This window comes from Schistocerca americana, chromosome 3 (assembly GCF_021461395.2).
Source record: "Schistocerca americana isolate TAMUIC-IGC-003095 chromosome 3, iqSchAmer2.1, whole genome shotgun sequence".
Classification (NCBI taxonomy): domain Eukaryota; kingdom Metazoa; phylum Arthropoda; class Insecta; order Orthoptera; family Acrididae; genus Schistocerca; species Schistocerca americana.
In genome coordinates, this window is record NC_060121.1 from 425,686,394 (window position 1) to 425,711,095 (window position 24,702).

The 24,702-nt window shown below is 39.2% G+C and overlaps 1 protein-coding gene across 1 annotated transcript in view; it reads left to right on the forward strand.

Moving 5' to 3' along the window:
- The window catches only part of LOC124605420 (polyprenol reductase), a 29,464-nt gene extending 5,187 nt beyond the window's left edge, over positions 1-24,277 (forward strand). The window contains exons 3-7 of the mRNA XM_047137075.1: positions 1,368-1,516; positions 8,899-9,093; positions 15,027-15,158; positions 16,623-16,786; positions 22,842-24,277. Coding sequence (XP_046993031.1) covers positions 1,368-1,516; positions 8,899-9,093; positions 15,027-15,158; positions 16,623-16,786; positions 22,842-22,934 — 733 coding nt within the window. The 3' untranslated portion in view covers positions 22,935-24,277. The remainder of the gene's footprint in view (positions 1-1,367; positions 1,517-8,898; positions 9,094-15,026; positions 15,159-16,622; positions 16,787-22,841) is intronic.
- Positions 24,278-24,702: the final 425 nt, after the last annotated feature.

Here is a 24,702-nt window from a genome sequence, read left to right on the forward strand (position 1 = left end):
AACCGACATCACAAAACTCCCCAAATACCACTAAAAACAATATCATCTGAAATCGGACCCTTCCCTTGACCTATATAGCTCAACAGCAGCTCCCGATCCCATAAATTAGGATCAAACACTTCCGTTGGCCTATATAGATACCAATATCAACATACACAGCCACACATTGGGATGGGACACTTCCCTTGACCTGCGCACTGTTAATTTTATCCGTCATAGCCATACCTGAACAAAAGCAACAACTGATTCATTTTACTAAAATTACTCCACGATGTACAGCGAACAACACTAAATTAACCTTCGCACAAAATTGTTAACTCACTGAAGCGAATTCCACTACAAACACAGCCGACACACGAACAATTCTGGATAATGAGCAAAAGCAAACTGAGCCCATTACACCACACAAACGAAAACCCTAGACATACCACCAGAGAGCGCAACAAACCACAACACAATGACATCTACAAACATGCCACACCCACAAACGAAACTCCGCGCCGTCATGACGTCACACACAACACCCTTACATCACGGGTCAAAGCTGACGCGTGGGATCGGATGCTTCTGTCGACCCTTCAAACCTAACCTTAGACCTGGGGTTGCGATACAGGTCAGGCTATCACCACAACCAGGTTGGATGTGGTTGGGACTTCTTTTACAGTCTTCTCAGTCTGTGACCCCCGACTGCTCCCCCTTTTTTTTCTTCCAGTTTTTTTAATTTGGTCTCACCTTGTATGCCATTACCGTGTGATTGATGTTCATTAAGTTTTATAACTGGACTCCCCTGACTGGGTCCATCCACTTTTAGCAGACCCTCTTTCTTCTGTAACTCACTTCGGAATCACGGGACTGATGACCTCGTCGTTTGGCCCCATAACCCCTCTGTCAGTCAATCAATCAATTATCACCAGAACCAAGATTGCAGGGAGGGGGGGGGGGGAGGGAGACATGTAACTTGAGCCCTAGTTTCTGCAGGTTAGGCAGCTTCTAGGAAAGTGCTGTCTTGTTTTACAAATTGGTAGTTTCTGTAGCTGTGTAAATACGGTTTTGCATACTTTCAATTAAATTATACTTTTTTAAAAAATTATGGGACACAATTTTTGTGTAGTATTTACCATCAGGAGGTGACGGATGCGTATAAAGGTAGGCACAGTATACTTGTGTCTACAATTATATTTGTGTATAAGCAGTATTGAAATTTTGCCTCCTGAAGGAAAGTGATGGTTAGCAATTCTGTCTCATAATTTTATATAGTCTTTGGAAGTGAATTTTTCTTTTGATAATATTACATTTTTAATCAGATGATGCTTACCTGTTGGCAGAAGTGTGGTGTTTCATGCAGGCTGTTCGTTTTTTCTCTGCAGGTGGTTTCGCCATTTTTATGTTTTTGGAGCTTTTTTCACATCATTAATATTTGTGGTTGTACTGAGAGTATACATTTTTCACGGCAAGCCACATCCATTGTTGCTTGCTTTGCTGGATTTGCTTGGGTCAACTAGCCGCAGAGCAAATGGTAATTCTTCAATATTTTGTAATTTCCTGTTATGATATGGTATTGCTGTATCCGGAGTGAACTATAAACAATAGAAGAAGGGAAGATTATCAGCCAACCATTCAGGGAATACTAATGGCATTGGTAGTGATGTTGAGTGCTGTGGCCTGGCCATAATACAGAAACAGTGAATCTGTGTTTGCCTGCTGTCATTTTTTGTGTACTGTCTGTAATAATAAAAGTTCCTCCTGTTTCCAGGTTGCTCATATGTATAAGCTGCATGACAGAATAAGACTTTGAACTACACTGCCAACAATAGCCCTGTGTACACTGGCAGTACTTTAATCATTCTCGGTGTCTTCGCTGTGCTGAGTTTTGTAGACAAATGTGAACACTCGCTAAACTCACAATCAGTATTGTCTGCCAATTAAATCATGCTAGATTATCTTTGGTGAGGGAAAACTTTCAGTATCTTTGAAGTGTGTTCAGTTTGTATTGATTCAGCTAGCCCTCTTGTGCCCCTTTCCACCAGTGATTTGCTGCTCAACCAGGGAGTTTTGAGTGTCCTTGTGTTTCCTATTTTATTTTATCATCATCTATTTCTCCACTTTGTCTTTTTCCTCCCTATTTTGTACTTACTCTCTTCTGTTTTACCTGTACTTTTTTTCTCATACCACTTTCTATTTTCTTCTTTTTCAAACTTTCATGTCTCTTCCACACTGCTTACCTAGACTCGCTATTATTTGATTAGATGTTTGACTTTTGTTGATTAACTACCATGGTTTGAATACAATCCCAAAAATACACTATAAAATGAACAGTGGCTAGTGTATTGAGACTGAATGGTGGAGACAGATTGTTAAATTTCAACAAAGAATTCTGATGTAGTGCCTGGGAAGTTGTATGTCACACCAACACACAACAAAGGAAATAAAAGCAATATGCTGATTATAGACCTGTATCACTGACATTGATTTGTAGCAAGACTTTGGAACATGTAGTGTGTTCCAGCATTATGAAATACACTGGTGAAAATGAACTATTGATACACAGCTACCATGAATTCAGAAAATATTGTTCTTGTGAAACACATTGGCTGTTCATTCTTATGAGGTGATGAGTAGTATCGACAGGAGCTGTCAAATTGATTCCATTTTTTTCTAGATTTTCAGAAGGCTTTTGACACTGTACATTACAAGTGACTTCTTATGATACTGCCTGTGTATGGAGTATTGTTTCTGTGTGTGACTAGGTTCATTATTTTCTGTCAAAAAGGTAACAATCTGTGGTAATTGACGGGGTGTCATTGAGTGAAACCAAAGCGATATCTGAAGTTCCCAAGAAACTGTTATAGGCCCACTACTGTTTTTAATGTATACAGACAGTGTAGGAGCCAATATGAGTATCCATCTCAGATAGTGTGTTGATAATGCTGTCATTTAGCATCTAATAAAGTCATCAGAAGATCAACATGAATAGCAAAATGCTTGAAATAGGTTTTCTGCATGGTTCAAGAAGTAGTAGTTTAGCTTAAATAATAAAATGTGCAGAGATCCTCCATAAGAGTGCTAAAAAATCTCATTACACTTTGGTTATGCGATAAATAACACAAATTTAATGGTTGTACATTCAGTTACGTGCCAAAAGCAGAGTCGGCGAAAGGAGGTCCCTGACAGTTGACAATGCTACTGCCAGCTTTCAAGTGAAAAATGAAAATGGCTGCAAGTGAAAACAATAGTTATCTATAGAGCTACGGCATCACTGAAATGTCGCTATAGAGACATAAAAAATCAAGTTATGTGACTGGTTGAGGCTGACATGCAAAGTAGCTTTGCCAAACCCACTGCAAACGCCAGAGAACATTTTTTACAATCTCTACTCTAGCGATTACCATTACAGACATCTTAAATTGAAGCAGTCACATTGGAAATATTATGAGGAAGATGAATCAAAGACTGTGTTTCATAGACAAAACACACTTACAAGATGCAACAGAACTACCGATGAGACTGCATACACTAATGAGTCAAGAAGCAAAATCCTAAATTTATCCAAACTGGTTTTGATGCCCGAGTCCAATGATGGCACAAATGTGTACAGTGGCATAGTGACCACAGCTTGTTCACAAAGAGAAGAGCAAGGGCTCCCTAGGCCTAAAATCAGCAGAAGTCGATAGGAGTCAGTTGGCTTTGTTCATCTGGGTGCTGCCTATCTCAGCAATCTAATACAGGACATTCTGTATGTAGCCATTGTGAAGTGATTGGTGTGCCATGTTGAACTCCACAATAAGATACTACATCACTCGATGGGTGATGATGAAGCACTTCCCTGCCCATAGAGGGCAACTCCTGATACTCCTACCATTCCTCAGAGAGGGGCTAGGGGTAGCACATTACAGAGTGGACCAAGGAAGTTAATTAATGATATTGCTGAATGTTGCGAGCCAGATTGTTTCATCGTCTCTCACCTGACAAGATGTACCACGACATGGGCAAGCTTCATCTCAGTGAAAACAATTTGCAGATTTTGCAAAGAGAATCCTGGGAAATGACCAGAAACTCCTGGCAAGAAGAATTAAATTTCAGTTCATATTTTTCTGTTCGGCAGTGCTTCAAAACTGCCTTCTGCTTTGTCTAAATTACTTTAAAGTGTCATTTTGTTATGAGTGTAAAAGAATTTCTTGTTATCCAATAGGTGACACACATTTCTCTCAAACCCTAACATAGTCTGGTGGTTAAGGTGCTAGGTTGCAAGGCCAAAGGTGGTGGGCACAACTCCTGTCACACGTCAGGATTTTTTATTTTTGTGCACATCAAGCTAGAAATGCATCATGAAGTGGCTATCTGTTTTCCGAGATACATACTCACAGCTGTGGTTGCTCTGGCTGTACAGTCTTTTGTGATAGAAATGACTGCCATCAGTATTTTTATTCAATTGCTCATGGCAGCAATGTGTGATACTTGCTACCGTAACCTACACTACTTTATAAGTGGTTTCTAAAAGTGGTTCATTTCCTTTTGGGCCTCTCCTCATTACTTCTAACTATACATTGTGCATCCAGTAATTCCGACATGGCTGTCTTGAAACAAACAATTGAAGAATTCTATATGGTGCAGAGATTGCTCCCAGTCTGCAGAAACTTCAGGCAATACTTAATGAAAATATCGACTGGAGTTGGGGTATTACATCTCTGTGGAATATTTCGTTATCCATGGGATTTATGTGGAAAAAAAAGTACAGAATAAGAGATCTTTACTGCTAGAGCATTGAGACATTGTTGATTGGCAGAAATGAAATATGAGGAAAGCAGCCACAGAAATATTCTGTTTGAATGAAACTTGGATAGACAGTAATATAATGGTAAATTTTGGCAGTAGGATGATGATGCCAGCTTTAAGAGATGGGGAACCTCCTCTGAAAGACTTGTTATTGGAAGCCTCGATTGAGGAAGAGTTTGTCAGAGAATCCCAACTATAGTTCTGGACTGAACCTATGAAAGGTGATTACCATAATCAAGTGACCGCTGTAAACTTTGAAAGCAGTTCTGCAGATATGATATATGATTCTCCCAAATCTTCTCAAAAGTCAATCATTGTAATGAGCAAACCTCTATACCATAACAACAGACAGGTGGACAAAACACTCACATGATATGATACCAAAGTGAGGATGTAGGAATGGCTGCAAAAGAGGTGTGTTGCCTGCAATGAGAGCATGAGGAAGCAGGGTTGCTTGCTTTAATTCAAGAACATAGACCTGCTAGAGAAACATATGTAATTGATAATATGGCAAATGAGGTAGGTCACTCGGTTGTGGACCACAGCACTTCAGGCTAAATGTCCAAAGGTAATCTGTTTAAGATTGCAAGTGAATTCTTTCTGTCGGTAACTGCTAATGGCTGGGAAGGGTACTTCAGGAAGGTCCAGCCACTAGAAGGAGGGTACTGGAGGCGCAAAGGTGTCATCAAACTTGAAATAGGTGAAATCAGTATCAACAATGGTAATATTGAATTGCAGTAGCAAAAATAATGCACAAATGAGAAACTTAATGAGACTGAGTCATAGTGATTTATTTTTCTGTTCATAGACAGACACTGTGTAGAGCAGTTGACAACTGTTGTGGTGGTGGCTAATAGATGCACTCCCAATGCCACTAGGAGTACAGGTTGCATTTGTACGCGAGTGTGTTTCCAGCACTGCTCGACATTAGCATGTTCCCCTCACACTGCCCCTCTCCTCTAGACAGTCTGTGTACTGGCGGTCAGTGGATGGAGCTTGCTTACCATTCTCCTTGCACCCCTCTCAGAATTTGCTCTTTGTCTTGTGAACAAACTGTAAGTTGAATGGTAGTGTTCTTTAGAGGACAGTTCAATCTTCTGCGCCAGTTCTGCTGTTACATGATCATTATTAAATTTTATAAAAGACAGGAGACATTGCTTTTTGAGTCAAGCTTCTATAATACAAATGACCCAAAAGTTATTCAAATACTTACATAAAACATCAGTATCATCATCTTAGTTACGAAGGTCACATATGCAGTCCAAACAGTAATCATAATTAGAAATGTTAATGTAGTAGAAAGTATAATGGCAGCTTATATGGAGAAATGGAATGTAGATTCTTTTCTTTTGTAAGATGTCTCATCAGTATTTCTAAATGATGATTAACAGTGAAGGATCCCAGCATCCTTGATAGCGATGTTCAACTGTAGGAATGTCTAGGTGGTAGTGTTCACCCTGTTCGTTCCTTACAGCACCCAAGTTTTAACAGAAAATATCAAGATACAAATATGAGAAGTGTATTTTTAGGGTTCAATTTTCCATTTGCTGTAGTTCTCCAACAGTGCATTTACTACAGAAACATGATGTCCTTCTCTTCTGTTGCCCAAAATCTATGAACAGTGGCTTCGAAAGCAGTCCAAGAACATAACTTGACATTTGTTACTTTAACATCAAAGGTCTCATTGATCAACAAATTTCTGATTTCTGGTCTGACAAACATAGCTTCTTCTGACTCGACTTGTTCTTGAGAAAGTTTATTCAAACAGTTCAAAGCGACACAGTGTTTATCAAGCCCCTTACAAAATTCTTCATCAGTCCTAATGTAATATGAAGCGGAAGCAGCGTGACTTTGCACAGCTGATAGATTATTCTTTACATTCTCCCGCCCAGCAGTATACAGTTGTCTCATTTGCCATTCTTTGAAATTGTAGTGGTTTTTAATGTCATGCTTGTTCCACAACTTCTGAAAACAACAGTGGTTTGTGAAAAAGTAAAGCAGTCATCAACCCAAAGGTTAGTTTGAACACCAGAATGCTTTATTAGGCATGGTTTTATTGAAGGTGATATGCCCTTGCCCTTCTCTGACCTATAAACTGACTTAAACATCCAGTTACAAGGGGACCTACAGTGTAACATCCAGTTACAAGGGGACCTACAGTGTAATGTGGATTCTGAACAATGGTGCAAGTCATCATTTTCCAGCCTATAAACTATGAAGTAGCGCAACTTTTATATCACAAGTGATCAGCTACTCATAATTTAATTTCCTCCGGTAACAGGATATGAAACTCAAATTGGAGAGGCTTGCACATTGGTTGGGTTAACTCAGCCCTTTCAGAAGCTGGCAAAAAGGCAGTATGCAATACTGTTATGTTCTCCTTGTGATAACCGTGGTCCATAAATGTTGACTGTTACGGTGAGTAGAATAATATTTCTTTGTGTTTATTTGTTTCACTGAACCAGAAAGTGAAGCTGAAGTGGCTCTCATATTTTTCCAGTTGTGTTTATTGTATTGTACACAAAAATATGAAAAAATATCAAATACCTTAAGAGCATTTCTTTTTGGCTTGCCTCTAGTACTTCCTTGAAAGAGCATCCCTTTTCACTGTCCAGTAATATTCACATAATAAAGCAGTACCCCATTTCCCTTTGTACCATTGCACCAAAATTCAAATCCCCCTCTGGTCATTCAGTTTAAGATTTTCCATTGTTTCAATAAGACTTTCAGGCCAAAGCCAGAATGTTTATTTCAGACGGGCCACAGCCAATTTGCTTCCTCAACTTTCTTCACTACAAGTTTGTTCTCTGTGTCTTTACGACCTCAGAATTAAACTATTGTTTTCATCCTTCCCTTGATCAGTTCTGTGAAATGTTCCACCACCTTCTCGTGCGTCAGCTTTCATTTCCTTTCCATACTTGTAAGTGTTAGTATCTCACGTAACTCAGTCTGCAGTACCAAACTTACTAGTGTATCTGTTTTGAGATCTTTATTATCCCAACAAAGGATGGAAATTCAGAAGATTCGTGGCGGTCTGTATGCTACCTGAATCTTACCCATCACAGTGAGTAGTGGTCCATCTTCTCAGGCACTGTTCCTTTTCCATCCATGACTTCCATTGTCATAATTCTTTCTTCTGTTACCAAAGTTCATTTGTTTTGTAAGATGGGCTATGTCTTCCATAATCTAATTATGCTGTTTTTGTGACTGATCGGTAAGTGCCACGTTACAGATTCTATGGTTCTGTATTTGATAGCTAGTTAGTCCTGGTAACTTTTTTCCATATCATTTATCAAAAATTTCGCCACTGCAGCATCTTTAAGATCCTATGTTCAACTTTAGATCCCCCCTATCGGTTACTGGATAAGTCCGTTCACAGTGCTGAGTAACACAATGACATGCCACCAGCAACAGGAACTTGGGGACACTGAAGCTGAGCCCTGTTTGTGGTGTTCCAACTTTTGGTTGATGAGGAGCCAGTCTCTCTTACACCGTCATGTGCTTGATGTCTTAGGTTCGTTTTTCTCCTATTTTATGAAAAGGTATGTGTTTTCTTGCATTGTTGAGTTTAAAAATAGTACAATCAGGTATCTTACTTCCTAACAATCTGCGCAAATGTTCTGTTACGTGTTATATTTTATGCAGCACTATCATGTAAGGATTCCACTGTGCTGTAACTGATTTTGACTACACAGAGGTCATATCTAGACTGTCAATAGATGAAAGGAAGAGACTATTCTTTTGTACAAAGTTTGCCATTATCCTTTAGTTAAAGGTAAATAGCAAGTTCATAATATGCATGGGTGTGGAAGTATTTAATTATGACATGTAGATAAGTTTACTGTAACTGTGTGACAGAGTACTTCTAGTAAGTTGACCATGATAAAATAGACATTTTATTTGAAGCTGTACTGGATCAGAATCTGTATTTTCTAATGCTCAGTGTTTCGATACAGCTTTTTTGATCAGAAATCCCTCATTCTGTATCAGAATAACAGAAAATAAGACATTTCATCTGTATGTTTAGTACGATGATGGTGAATTACTTACATGAAGTGACGGCTTTTATTTTTAAAGCATGACTTCCCTGTAATATTCTTACATACTTTTTTTTTTTTATTCCAGTTTCACCTACGTCAGTATTGGTTGCTTTGTTCCTGTTAACTCTGCAGTCTTGGCACCGCTTTTATGAGACATGGTTCATTAGCATATATTCAAACTCATACATAAATATATATCATTACATCATTGGTTATGGACATTACTTCGGATCAGTTATGGCTGTCCTGTGTGAGTCTCCTGGTTTTATAAATAACCAAGGTAAGAAAATATAAAGACTTATTGTGTAATTATGGCCATGAACCAGACATAAAGGTGTTCCATTTATCTGATGATTGCAAGCACAGTGCAGTAGATGGCAGGCAGTGAGCACTCCATTGCTGGGTGAATCAGATGCCATGTTGCCCTTCTACTACTGCAGTACTAAATTTAAAATCTATGCAAATTTTGTACTCACCCATGTTATGCAAGGAGATGCTGGAAATGCCTGCCATTGTTTTCCATACATTTCTCACATCTACTCAAGAAATTAATCATCACATGGTGTAATTCTCATTGAGAAATTGAATTAATTGACTTTCTTATATTATCATTGAGTTTCTGTAATGTGTGCAGATTCATTTTGTAAACTTTATTATCTTGTGCTCCCCACAGATAGAAATCACACTGGGTTAAATAGGGACTTCAAGTGGGCCAGATATTGTTGCTAATGTCTCTGTCATGGAACACACCATGAACTGCATGCAAAGAAACATTGGCTGTGTGAGCCCTTGCTGAATCCTGTAGAGAAAACCTGGGCTTCATTCTGTGTCACTCAGTTTGTTAAAAATGGTTGCAAAATGTTTTGCATGTATCTTTCACTGTGTGATTAAAGAATTGGTCCTATTATTATGTCATCACTAACTGTGCATCTCACTCCTGTTTTCTGATTGTGAAAGGGATCTGTATGAAGCAGAAGACTAGATCTATTGTCACTCCAATGTCAACACTTTTGGGAACCATATATTACGGACTATAAGATGCTACAGACTGTAAGACGTACCTTAATTTTTAAGCAGTTTTTTTCAAAAATAACATTTTTACTATTTGTATTAAGTTACAAAGCCAGACTAAAAAAACCTTAGTTTATAAAACTGAACTGACCTTCAGAATCCTTGAAAATCATCATCTGAACTTTCTTCTTCCTCCTCCTCCTCCTCTCTGTCGTCATCATTGTCCTCTTCATATATAAGATTGTCTTCACTGTCATCAAGAGCATTACTTATGCTGCAGTTTTGGAAATATTCCACTCTCATATACGCTTTAAATGGTTTAATTATTGAGACATCAAGAGGTTGCAATTGTGAAGTAAGTCCTCCCAGAATAACAGCAAGTTCTGTATTTCCCTGTCTCAATTTCTCTCCCACATAATTTTTCAAACGACTACTAAACTGGTCTAACACAAGAAGAGAACTCTTCTTCAATAAAGCACCTTCCCTTTTCTCCCACATTCTGTTAATGCATAATTTCATACCAGCCTCGTCCGTCCAACCCTTACGTACATGCACCACCTGACGATATTTCAGAAGGTTTTGGAACTGTTTTGCACTTGAATATGATCATTGGATTAAGTTTAGTACTGTCAGCACAACATGAAAGGACAACAGCGTAGTGCATTTTTTTCATGTCTGTTTCTTTTTATAGTTAACGGTTTTCATGGCAAGAGTTCTGTAACTTGGCACATCAAATGTCAGAGGAGTTTGGTCCATATTAGCTTTTTGGCTTAGTTTCACATTGGTTTTCTTTTGATGTTGAATAATAAAGCAATGGAAAGATACTGATAATATTCTCTCTTGCGGCAATTTCTGAGATATTTTGGTTGTGGATCACATGCTTCCATGAGTATATGTCCATTTGTAAGATTGATGGGAATTTTAAATCAAACATTGAACATTTTTATATTAATTTTGAGTATAAGATGCACCTGAATTTTGGAGACATTTTTTTAAAAAGAAGTGTGTGTGTGTGTGTGTGTGTGTGTGTGTGTGTGTGTGTGTGTGTGTGTGTGTTTTCTAGTCCATAAAATATGGTACCCACTTAAATGGAACCAAGCCTCATCGTAAAACAGAATGCGGTAAAGATTCACTTCACCATCATGTAGTTGTTTCAAAACCAATCTAACCCTGCGTGTAGGATCACCGGGTTAATGTTGTTGCAATACTATTACTTCATAGGGGCTTATCCCAAGTAACTTAGCAGCTCTTTGTTGCAGAGGTGCAAGAAGTTTGTGTTCGTTGTGCAAGATGTCTAGAAGACTTTATATGGGAGTTTTCCAGACACTGTACATTGTTGTTTATGCTTCTTGTCATGACACTTCCCACTTCACGAAATTTGTTCATTAATTTTTTATTTGCATCACGACTCAGAATTCGAACACTTAAATTGTGACTGAACACTTGTTGTTGAATGAAATAATTCCATCTTGTCATTGTTGCGTTCATGGACTTCACTGTACACTTGTAATGTTTGTTTCACTGTTGGAATGACACTGACCGAGATGTGGGACCCATTTGATCGATCTGTGAGCCTCCGGTGGCCAGCAAACACAACCCTGCGTGTGCTGTCGTCAGATAAATGGAACAGTCTGTATTTAATATATGTGTATGTTTATCCAGTTATAGATAAATAAGTTACAAAATCTTCTTTATATACAGTATATGTATGCTAAGTATGCTTACTGTTTGGCTAGTGGTCTATTTTACAGTGCTTTATAGTTTGAGTCATAGTACATGGTTCCCTTGAAGAGATCTCTGTGTGACTTGGAAAGAGTTCTCAGACATACATTGTATTAAGTTCAGTACAACAGAATACCTTAATCTTCTTGTAGAATTAATAAACAGCCAGTCAGTTTGCAAAGTGGAAAGTTTACTTAAACCCCTTTACTGTGGTTCCAATGTTCATAAAAATGTCTTCTTCAGAAGAAGACATTTTTAGAAATGTTGCAACAATGGTAAGGGACTTAAATAGACCTCCCATTTTTCAACTGACTGGCTTTTTATTACTTCTACAGGAAGATTTCATCATGTGATTCCTGCTCCAGCCATGTACAAAATTTCAAAAGAATGCCTTAAGTTTGTGAAATTACAGTATTACAAAGCTAATGTGCGGGGAGCTCACCTGACAGTAGCACATGTTGACATGTACTGTGTTATAGTTCAACAAACTTGAACACATGTAACTAGAGGTTGCAGCTGTTGGTAATTGTCCTGAGCACAAAAAATTCATGATTTTCAAAGTATAATAATACACTGAAGTGCCAAAGAAACTGGTATAGACATGCGTATTCAAATACAGAGACATGTAAATAGGCAGAATATGACACTAAGGTCGACAATGCCTATATAAGACAAGAAGTGTCTGGGGTAGTTGTTAGATCGGTTACTGCAGCTACAAAGGCAGGTTATGAAGATTTAAGTGAGTTTGAACGTGATGTAGTTGGTGCACAGGTGATGGGACACAGCATTTCCGAGGTAACGATGAAATGGAGATTTCCGTGTATGACAATTTCACAAGTGTACCTTGAATATAAGAAATACGATAAAACATCAAATCTCGGACATTGTTGTGGCTGGAAAAAGATACTGTAAGAATGGGACCAACAATGACTGAAGAGAATTGTTCAACATGACAGAAGTGCAACTCTTCTGCAGATTGCTGCAGATTTCATTGCTGGAGCATCAACATGTGTTAGCTTGCAAACCATTCAACGAAACATTAATAATATGGGCTTTCTGAGCCAGAGGCCCACTCGTGTAACCTTGATGACTGCACGGCAGAATGCTTTATGCCTCGCCTGGGCCCGTCAACACTGACACTGGACTGTTGATGACTGGAAACGTCATGTGGTTGGACGAGTCTTGTTTCAAATTGTATTGAGTGGATGGACATGTAGGGGTATGGAGACAACCTTATGAATCCATGGACCCTGCATGTCAGCATGGGTCTGTTCAAGCTGGTGGAGGCTCTGTAATAGTGTGGGCCGTGTGAAGTTGGCGTGATACAGGACCCCTGATACGTCTAGATATGACTCGGACAGGTGACATGTAAGTAAGCATCCTGTTTGATCACCTGCACCCATTCAGCTTTTGTATGTCCATCCTTTTAGCAGGACGTTTCTGGGACGACGGCCGTTTACTATTGTGACAAAAAATAAAAAACACCTACAGCCATCCTTCTGATTTTATTTTATTTTGTCGCTACCAGTTTCAGTGCTTCATTGTGTCATCTTCAGGCTGTTTTGATGCGGTACAAGTTGATACGATCCCCATGGACAACCAATCAGTTGCCAGCACTACTGGATTCGCAGATAATGTGTCAGCACTCCAACCATCAACTGATGGACAGTGTGATGAAGTGTGAGGTCATCCACATGAGTGCTAAAAGGAATCCGTTTAACTTTGTTCACACTATAAATCAGTCAAATCTAAAGGGTGTAAATTCAACTAAATACCTAGAAATTACAATTATACTGTGTTTTATTGGCAGAACACTTAGAAGATGCAACAGATCTTCTAGAGACACTGCCTACACTATGCTTGTTTGCCCTCTTTTGGAGTTCTGTTGCATGGTGTGGTATCCTTTCTAGATAGGATTAGCGGAGTACATCAAGAAAGTTCAGAGAAGAGCAGCATGTTTTATATTATCGAGAAATAGGGGAGAGAGTGTCATTGACGTGATACAAGATTTGGGGTGGAAAAATTAAAACAAGGTGTTTTTCATTGTGGCAGAATCTTCTCATGAAATTTCAGTAACCAACTTTCTCCCCTGAATGGGAAAATATTTTGTTGATTCCGACATACATAGGGAGAAAGGATCATTATTAATAGAGAATTATTGTGAAGGTGGTTCGATGAACCCCCTGCCAGGCACTTAAGTGTGATTTGCAGAGTATTGAGGTAGATGTACATTTAGGAAAACAGAAAGTGTAGTTTCAAGTGAACATTGGAGTATCTTGTGCAAGAAGAGATGGAGTGAATGAAACATTATGATATGCTTGTAGGGAAGGCAGTGTGAAGCAGTCAAATGAGGAATGCTATGTGGTGAGCTGGAGAGAAGATAGGCATGTGAGGCGAGCAGCATGTCATGTCAAAGCTGGGGGGGAATATCAAAAACATGAAGCCATGGATAAGGGACTGTAGGAATGTCGCCTGCAGGAACCAGTTTAATAAAGACATAGGGATCTTCTTTCTTTCACACTGCTGCTGTTCATTGGACACCTCTTGCAAGTCACAAAGATCAATACTGTGCACACATTGTAACATGCCACTTTTCATGGGGGATGCTGGGAATGTAATGGTCACTGTTTATTATATGGGCTGCTGCAGGAGGAACGGAAGAGAGAGAGAGAGAGAGAGAGAGAGAGAGAGAGAGAGAGAGAGAGAGAGTGTGTGTGTGTGTGTGTGTGTGTGTGTGTGTGTGTGGGGGGGGGGGGGGGGGAAGCAACATCATCTCCTCGCTAGGCAAGCAGCACACTAGAGTTAACATTGCATTCATGATACTTGCCACAGTTCTGTATTACAGTAGTATGCTATGTTAACAACAGATAAAAATAATCCACACCTGACCAAACACAACTGACTTCCTTCCAGTCCTCCATTCCTGGGAAAGTTCCAAGTTACATTGTGCATGTAGTATTTCATATTCACATAATGTATTAGAGCTCTCAACACGTAGCACGTGCTGGTGGCGTAACATTTTAAACTAAATTGGGCATGTGAAATGTAAAATATTCTTGTGAGAAGCAGTTTTTCATCCCAAATGTAAATCCTAGTCTTTCATTTCTTTGTGTTTTATGTATCTCATCATCTGTCTGTTCATCCCATTCCTGCACCTTATTCTAAATCTATCCTTTCATTACACACACTAGGTCATATTTTGTATCACTATATCACATTCTAGTCATAGAAGAACTTGCAAGCAGCAAATTGCCACAGTATAGGTTTTATAAAGTCAGGTGGATAATGAAAAAGCCGAATTTTGTTCATTAATAGTAGCACATCACTATGGGGACTGGTGGTCCAGATTTTCCTCTTCCTACCCGTTTTAATACATTCATGCATGTATTTCAATGATTCTGCTTATGGTGGTGATTGTTGACTTTTGTCATTGTGCACTTTGTTTCACAAATTTATGATCATATTTTCTCAATTGACCAGAACAAAGAGTGCAGTTAAATTTTGGGGACATCTCATTCCTTGAAGTCATTGGAGTGACTACGTTTCTTTGGGCATGCTACAATCAGTACAGGTCTGCGATAATTCTTGCAAACTTGAGAAAAAACAAAAATGGTAAGTGCATACCAGTTTTACCACAAATGTTCTCCAGAATTTTGTGTAGTGAATAATTACAATGTTTTCATCTTATCTGCCTAGTTAATACTTGTACAACTTTTCAGTTGTTAACATCATTTTAGTCACTGTCCTATGTTTTTAATTTGTTATTTTGTGAAAACTTTAGTTATTTCCTTGTGCAGTAGAATAGAAGACCCCTGCAACAAAAATGCGGTATGGTCTAAATTTTCATGGTATACATTTTTTTCCTCTATTTTACAGGATAACTTTCTCTACCATGTAGAAACTCTAGGGATTGATAGAAGAGAGGATATGGAACAAAAAAGATGTAATGAACTTCTGTCCAGATATGCATGGTTTCCATGCTAGAGACCATTTATTCAGTCATACATTCTTACAGAGACTGTGGTCTAATATGCACTGTACCATGCAGCCACAGATACAGTGTGTGTTGAAAATGGTTTCCATGTGCCTCAATGCATGCTTATATGTGCCCTACCATATTCTGTCTCACATGTTGACATTGCCCAAGCTGCTTCCGAACAGTGTTAAAGGCAGCTTGAGTACGCTGCTCCATTGTTTCCACATCTGGAATGGGCTCTGCATACACGATACTTTTGAGATGGCCCCATAAGTCTGTCTCTGGTGAGTCCTGCACACGTTGTAAGTGATAAGGGTAGTAACTATTGTCATGGAGAATGTTCCACATGCTCATCTGGCTTACTCTGTACTAGTGGGACAACTGCCTGTCACTGACAAGGCGGTCACCTTCCATAGTGTTAATTGCATTTTCCTCGAAGTCTGGTGTTCAGACATTTCGGGTACATCCTCCATGATTTCCTGCTTCCTGAAATGAGCCTGCCTCGGACAAATGGCGAAGCACTGTAGCCAACATTGAATGCTGTGGTGGTTGTCGGTGAGGACACATCTCCTGATACAACCTCGCTCCCCACTGCCTGTTGTCATTTGCCTTTATGTGAGTAAACACAATGTCGGCAAGCTCTCAATTTGAATATGAAACCATTGTGTACAGTGCTGTATCACATCCACTGCAAGATAGGTCAGCAAGAGAAGTGAATCAGACACAACTTTACCAATTACGATGGCAGGAGAGGGCGCTAGGGCGTGACGTATGAGGAAGAAACCATGCGTACTGTAACTGTGGCTGCATGGTACCGTATTAGACCACAGTCTCTGTAATAATGTATGATTGAATAAATGGTCTCTAGCATGGAAATGTAAGTTCATTAGACCTTGTTTTGTTCTGTATCTTCTCTTTGATCAATCCCAAGAGTTTGTACACGGTGGAAAAAATCACCCTGTAGAAAAATATTTTCTTGTACTATTGTTGTTGAGACTATGTACTGAAATTTTGGGATAATCATGTATCATTTACCTTAACATCTTGTGTGGTTAGATGTATTAATAATTATTTCTGTTTATTTTTCATCTTTTTGCCAGGCCAAGTTGTAACAACAAAACATAGTATACCCTACGGAGGATGGTTTGAACTTGTGTCATCTCCACATTTTCTTGCTGAAATATTAATGTATATGGCAATATCAATAATTTTAAGAGCAGCAAACACGTGGCACGTAGTCTTTCTTTGGGTTCTGAGCAATCAGGTAAGGAGAAGTTTGAGTGCGCAAAATAAGATATAATCAGTTACAATAAAGATAGCTCATCTTTCAGAAAATAAAAAATAAAATAGTGCATTAACGTAATTGAGAAACTTTTGATTCTGTGCTTTTTAACGTAATAAATAAACCGCTTTCTTTTTCAAATTAATAGTTAGAAACTTACTTTAGAGAGAAAGTTGTGTTCATATTTGTTTAACATATCAGATCTTCAAAATACTGCTTCAGTTGTAAATTACTTTATTTTCTCACGACCGGTTTCGGACTGTTATAAGCCAATCTTCAGGTGTCATACTGGAAATAACAAAAGATGGGAGATTATTTTCATGTGCCGCAACACACACAAAAAATTTCTAAAAAGTTTTGAAAACTTTTAAAAAACATTTCGAAACCGCCAGTCGGGCTAGGTGCTATGAAACCTATGTCAATGCGCAAGTGGCACCAGACAGTAGTACGGACCACTGCCTGAGTAGGGAATATATACAAATGATATCACTACACTTACGCTGTGCTGTGGTCCCTGAGCGCCGCATGAACCAGGTGCGGTATGCTGCCTATGAGCGCAGAATAGGGAGTAGCAGATGCGAACGAGGCGGCAAATTGGTAAACCGGAGTGGCAAAAGTGCTGCCATCTATTGAAAGACAGAACAACACGGGGCTGCACCTGGTACACGCGGTGCTTGGGGACCACAGCACAGTGTTAGTGTAGTAGTATCATTTGTATATATTCCCTACCCAGGCAGTTGTTTGTGGTACTGTCTGGTGCCACTTGCTCATTGACATGGGTTTCGTAGCACCTAGCCCAACCGGTGGTTTTGAAATGTTTTTTAAAAGTTTTCAAAACTTTTTAGAAAAATTTGTTTTTTGTTTTTTATGTGTGTGGAGACTGGGAAAGGCAATCTGCCTAGGAAATGGTAATCCAAAATATTACCCAGCAAGCTTGGAAGCTGTGAGGTGGCAGCCCCATCACCAAGCTTAACCTGTGTAGCACTTGTAACGCGGCCAGGGGATTCTATACCTACTGGCTCACATCAACAATTTGCCTCGGATAATGGATTCAAAGGAAACGGACATAGGCTATGGAACAGAAATTCGCGAGATAGAAACAAGGAACACTGCTTCGCATTTGGGACATGGAACACTCATAGTGTTAATAAACCAACTGCAGCAGCGACTTTGATATCTGAACTAAAAACATACAAGACAGATATTGTAGCTCTACAGGAAGTTAAGCGGCTTGGAGAAGGGATACACACGGAGGATAATTGTGTCATTTTTTATGGGGGAGATGGAAAACATCATGAATATGGTACTGGTTTTGCTGTTAAGAACAGGATTGTTAATCGGGTTAAGGAATTCCATCCCATTAACAAAAGAATGTCTTACAAAACAATCAAACACCAGTGGTACGATATAACATTCATAAATGTCCATGCAGCAACTGAAGATTCAACTGAGGATGAGAAAGATGAGTACTATGAAGAACTAGAGAGAGTAGTCGAAAGTATTCCAACAAGAAATATGAGAATAATCATAGGGGACTTTAATGGAAAATATAGGTAAAGAGGATATGTTCATCCCCACAATAGGTACTTGGGATGTGTTGCAGAGTGCTGTGAGGCAGAAGGTGATGTATTTGTGAACTTCATGGCACCAGCAGGACCAGCAAGATCATTTCATTGGCCATGTTTGACAGACAGGTGTTGGATCCCTTTTGAACATATTCTTATGACAGTTCCAGTTCCTACCACAGTGTCAGGAAGACAGTACAAATTTGCCACTCAATGTACAGAGTACAGTAGCTAAAGTTTGGGAGAACTTCTGTTTGAAGCACAATCGACTGGGTTTTAGCAGTTAAGGTGCAGTGAACATTAATGATAGGTTGTGTTAATCTGTCTGTATGTTGAAACTTCCTGGCAGATTAAAACTGTGTGCCCGACCGAGACTCGAACTCGGGACCAATGCCTTTCGCGGGCAAGTGCTCTACCAACTGAGCTACCGAAGCACGACTCACGCTCGGTACTCACAGCTTTACTTCTGCCAGTACCTCGTCTCCTACCTTCCAAACTTTACAGAAGCTCTCCTGCGAACCTAGCAGAACTAGCACTCCTGAAAGAAAGGATATTGCGGAGACATGGCTTAGCCACAGCCTGGGGGATGTTTCCAGAATGAGATTTTCACTCTGCAGCGGAGTGTGCGCTGATATGAAACTTCCTGGCAGATTAAAACTGTGTGCCCGACCGAGACTCGAACTCGGGACCAGTTCCTACCACAGTGTCAGGAAGACAGTACAAATTTGCCACTCAATGTACAGAGTACAGTAGCTAAAGTTTGGGAGAACTTCTGTTTGAAGCACAATCGACTGGGAAGTTTCATATCAGCGCACACTCCGCTGCAGAGTGAAAATCTCATTCTGGAAACATCCCCCAGGCTGTGGCTAAGCCATGTCTCCGCAATATCCTTTCTTTCAGGAGTGCTAGTTCTGCTAGGTTCGCAGGAGAGCTTCTGTAAAGTTTGGAAGGTAGGAGACGAGGTACTGGCAGAAGTAAAGCTGTGAGTACCGAGCGTGAGTCGTGCTTCGGTAGCTCAGTTGGTAGAGCACTTGCCCGCGAAAGGCAAATGGTCCCGAGTTCGAGTCTCGGTCGGGCACACAGTTTTAATCTGCCAGGAAGTTTCATATCAGCGCACACTCCGCTGCAGAGTGAAAATCTCATTCTGGAAACATCCCCCAGGCTGTGGCTAAGCCATGTCTCCGCAATATCCTTTCTTTCAGGAGTGCTAGTTCTGCTAGGTTCGCAGGAGAGCTTCTGTAAAGTTTGGAAGGTAGGAGACGAGGTACTGGCAGAAGTAAAGCTGTGAGTACCGAGCGTGAGTCGTGCTTCGGTAGCTCAGTTGGTAGAGCACTTGCCCGCGAAAGGCAAAGGTCCCGAGTTCGAGTCTCGGTCGGGCACACAGTTTTAATCTGCCAGGAAGTTTCATATCAGCGCACACTCCGCTGCAGAGTGAAAATCTCATTCTGTCTGTATGTTGTTGCTTAGTGATTAAACAGTTGTGGGAGAGGATAAAAAGAGGCAGAACAGTTTACAATATGTTTTTACAAAATTGTGTTGTGGAACAATGGCCACATCACCAAATACATCTGTCAACTTCCATTGTACACAAATGTCTTGCAATAACATGATGAAATTTTGAGAAATATATCATTATGGTCTACTTACGCAGTGTTTGAAATTTGGCTTGGATGTCACTTGTCCCTTTTGTGCTACCACACTTCAAAAATCCATGTTTTTCAGGTAATTTTTGAAATTTTTGTATTTTCGTGTGCATGTAACTCTGTTTGTGTGACTGATATGGGCAAGACGAGTTCTGTGTGTGTTTAGACCATATTAAGCTTACCACAAAAAAATTTATACCCTCTTTGAGTGAATTTTTGGCATAGAGGGCACCTACAATATGTACCTTGTAACATATTACATTTTTTAATCACATTTTGGAATTTTTTATTTTCCCTCAGAAATATGTTGTTGGTGTTTTGATTCATAGTGTGTGTTCTCTAAATGGACGTTACTGGGTTGTAAAAATTTCACTGGGGTGTGTGGAATAGTTCCAAAGCTATTAAGACCTGAAGTTGGGTCTGAAGATAGGTTGCCAGATGCGGGTTGCAACTTCCGGGTCACGCCACCTTCTTTCACAAGGTCATAATTCTGGAACTAATTGGCAGGGGAAACTAATACTTTGTACACGAGTGTTCCACACATGGTAGAATTAGTGTACTGAATTTCAGTCAAATCTGAGACTATGAGCTGGAGCCCCTGGTTGAACTGACATGGAATGACCCAAAGAGTATTTCTCAGAAATGTTAAATTGCACTGATCCGCACATAACCTTCAGTTACGCAATGTACGCATTAATAATGACGAACACTCCATTCAAAAGCTCAAAAACAACAAGGCAGCAGGCGAGGACCAGATATCATCAGAGATTTTCGAGGACCAGATATCAGCAGAGATGTTAAAAGAGGGTGGAAGCAAACTACACAAAGAAATTTATAACCTTATCACAATGATCTGGAAAACTGAAACACTGCCTGAAGATTGGAAAACTGCAATAATTTGTCCCATACACAAGAAAGGAAACAGAATGGAATGTGGAAATTACAGAGGAATCAGTTTGCTGAACACAACATACAAAATCCTGTCAATGACCATTCTGGAAAGACTTAAACCTTACGCAGAAAACATTATTCAAGAATACCTGGCTGGATTTCGAACAAACCGTTCCACAACTGACAATTTGTTTACTATACGACAGATCTTAGACAAATACTGGGAATTTAACAAAACATTCACAGTGTGGGTTTAGGCCTCTTAGAGGTTGTCAGGACCAGATCTTTAGCTTACGGCAAATAATGGAGAGGTGTTACGAGTGGAACAGGGAATTGTATCTATGCTTTATAGATCTAGAAAAGGCATATGACTGGCTTCCTAGGAGCAAGTTATTTTCTGTTCTACGAGATTATGGAATAGGAGGCAAACTTTTGCAAGCAATTAAAGGTCTTAACATGGATAGTCAGGCAGCAGTTAGAGTTGACGGTAAATTGAGTTCATGGTTCGGAGTAGTTTCAGGGGTAAGACAAGGCTGCAACCTGTCTCCACTGTTGTTCATATTATTTATGGATCACATGTTGAAAACAATAGACTGGCTGGGTGAGATTAAGATATGTGAACACAAAATAAGCAGTCTTGCATATGCAGATGATTTAGTTGTGATGGCAGATTCGATTGAAAGTTTGCAAAGTAATATTTCAGAGCTAGATCAGAAATGTAAGGGCTATGGTATGAAGATTAGCATCTCCAAAACGAAAGTAATGTCAGTGGGAAAGAAATATAAACGGATTGAGTGCCAAATAGGAGGAACAAAGTTAGAACAGGTGGACAGTTTCAAGTACTTAGGATGCATATTCTCACAGGATGGCAACATAGTGAAAGAACTGGAAGCGAGGTGTAGCAAAGCTAATGCAGTGAGCGCTCAGCTATGATCTACTCTCTTCTGCAAGAAGGAAGTCAGTACCAAGACTAAGTTATCTGTGCACCGTTCAATCTTTCGACCAACTTTGTTGTATGGGAGCGAAAGCTGGGTGGATTCAGGTTACCTTATCAACAAGGTTGAGGTTACGGATATGAAAGTAGCTAGGAAGATTGCAGGTACTAGTAGATGGGAACAATGGCAGGAGGGTGTCCACAATGAGGAAATCAAAGAAAAACTGGGAATGAACTCTATAGAGGTAGCAGTCAGGGCGAACAGGCTTAGATGGTGAGGTCATGTTACACGCATGGGAGAAGCAAGGTTACCCAGGAGACTCATGGGTTCAGCAGTAGAGGGTAGGAGGAGTCGGGGCGGACCAAGGAGAAGGTACCTGGATTCAGTTAAGAATGATTTTGAAGTAATAGGTTTAACATCAGAAGAGGCACCAATGTTAGCACTGAATAGGGGATCATGGAGGAATTTTATAAGGGGGCTATGCTCCAGACTGAACGCTGAAAGGCATAATCAGTCTTAAACGATGATGATGATGATGATGATGATGATGATGATCCACTGTCTCTTCATTGACTTCCAACGAGCCTACGACAGCATCCACAGAAGTAGCCTGTACAAAACATTACGAGAATTTAGTATACCCAGTAAAATCATTAGGATGATACAACTGTGCATGGATGGCTCCCAGGCAGCAGTGAAGTTCAGAGGATCCATATCCCCCACCTTTCCAATTAAAACAGGCTTATGACAGGGAGACACTCTTTCATGTGTCCTCTTCAACCTTGCATTAGAGAAAGTGGTTTTGTTTAGTGTGTGTTGTTGGTTGATGGTGGGGCGTGTGTTTGTTTGGGAGGATTGGGGCTAGCACTTAATGCTTCACATTCTCCCACTGTCAATTCTAATCACACGTTACTTCTGATTCAATTATATTTGCCATATTTAATGAAAGTGTGGTTTAAATTTTTTACTGCACTTATTTTTCAGTTTGTGCTTTCTGTTTTAGGTTGAAAGTGGACTCTTGTCACATTGGTGGTATAAGGCAACATTCCCCAACTACCCCAAGGAAAGGAAAGCTGTAATACCATATGTTTTATGAAAGTTCTAATAGACTGATTACAATATTTTTTCTTGAGTAATGTTGGCAATAGTGTACTCTGATGAAGTTATAAGGAAACGCCAAGCACTGTTGAATTACATCTGTCTGTATATCATTATCATTTCATTTTTCTGTTTGTTCATATCTATTATTATGTGATAATCTTCTGTTCAAGTCATAATGAGGGATATTTTTGCTAAAACAAAATGTTAAAAACAATAGCTCTAATTAATAATGTAGTGGTTATTGGCCTACATGTAAAGGGAAGAGACAGTCAATTACGTTAAGTACTCTGTACTTACAGTTTACAGCCTCTGCTAAAGAACTACATGCATTTTGCATATATAAGTCATTAACTGTTCACACATTTTGGAAATGACAGAGTAAGTGCAGAAGTGTGGGGACTGTTTTGTTTGTATGCTTCTTCATTTTTAACTATTTATTTACATATTTATGCAGTTTGCATTAGTACTTTTCTTGGCAGATTGACAATATTATTTAGGTTTGTTTATTTTTTGCTTTAAAATCCCAATGTGGAAATTACACATGACATTTATAATGATAACAGTTGTATATTAGTACCTCTCTTACAATTGATACACTGTTGAACTGTCAAAAAATTCTTGAGCAGTTGTAACTTAGGTCTAAATGACATTCCTGTAGTGTGTAGACAAAAAACCAAATTTGTTACCTCAATGTAATATCTTAATTGAGAATTATTGTTAATGTTTCATTGAGGTGATAACAGATTATTAAGTGAATTTAGCAGTACAGTTTGGTACTATACCTGGAAATAAGAGTTGCCATATATTACCAATGCTGTTGTGAAATGATAACTACACAAGCAGCAGTAAAAACACTTTACCCTAACTGTAGCTCATCTTGGGTGTGTCCAACTTTTGCCATTAAGCACATGCTGAGATGGAGGACCATCAGAGAACAGTATCGATCAAGCAGTGACGAACAGAGGTTGGGAGCCACCATACTAAGATAAACTAGGGTGTAACTTCCCTAGTAGGTTAATTCTTGAGTCTCTCACAACCTATCAGATTATGAACATGATATCTTTTTATTTTTGTTCTATCGACTCCACCTAGTTCAAAATGGATCCTTTGACCTTACTATCGTACATCCACATTTTCAAAACTCCAGTAATTTAAAAGACTGCACATAGATTGCCCCCCTTTTTTTAAGTCTGTAATATCTTACTGCCCTGCGAAGTACTGGGGGAGCTAATTTAACAGTTACTTACCCTGAGGTAAAATAAGAGTTCGTAATTAGTTAATATTTTTAAATTTGTCTTGTATTTGGTTTTTTAAAATAAATTTAATCATAAAAGTGTGTTTAATGCTACTTACTCCTGACCTCGCACATGAATAATAAGCACATAGCTAGGTTTGCCATGTTTGTGTCGAAATTTTCTTACACAGATGTTAGCAACTCCAAAGTTCTTACACTCTTCTGTGCTGTGTGTTTGAAAAATAGGTAGATGTTGATAAAATCATGTTAAAATTCTGTAATACCCTTTTCAGTCAACTTAAGTTCTTTAAGAATCTGAAAATTATATGGCCTTCCTGCATTTCCATCAAATGTGCATGACACAGTATTCACCAAATTTATCATTTATATCATCTATGGAAATAATAAAAAAAAATTACAACAATAATAAAGCACTTTCCATTGTGCAAAGTGATGAGTCACAGCACACGTTACAGACCACAGCATGTGGTAGTGATTGATACTTGATGCTTGAAAGTGAAAACTGTGG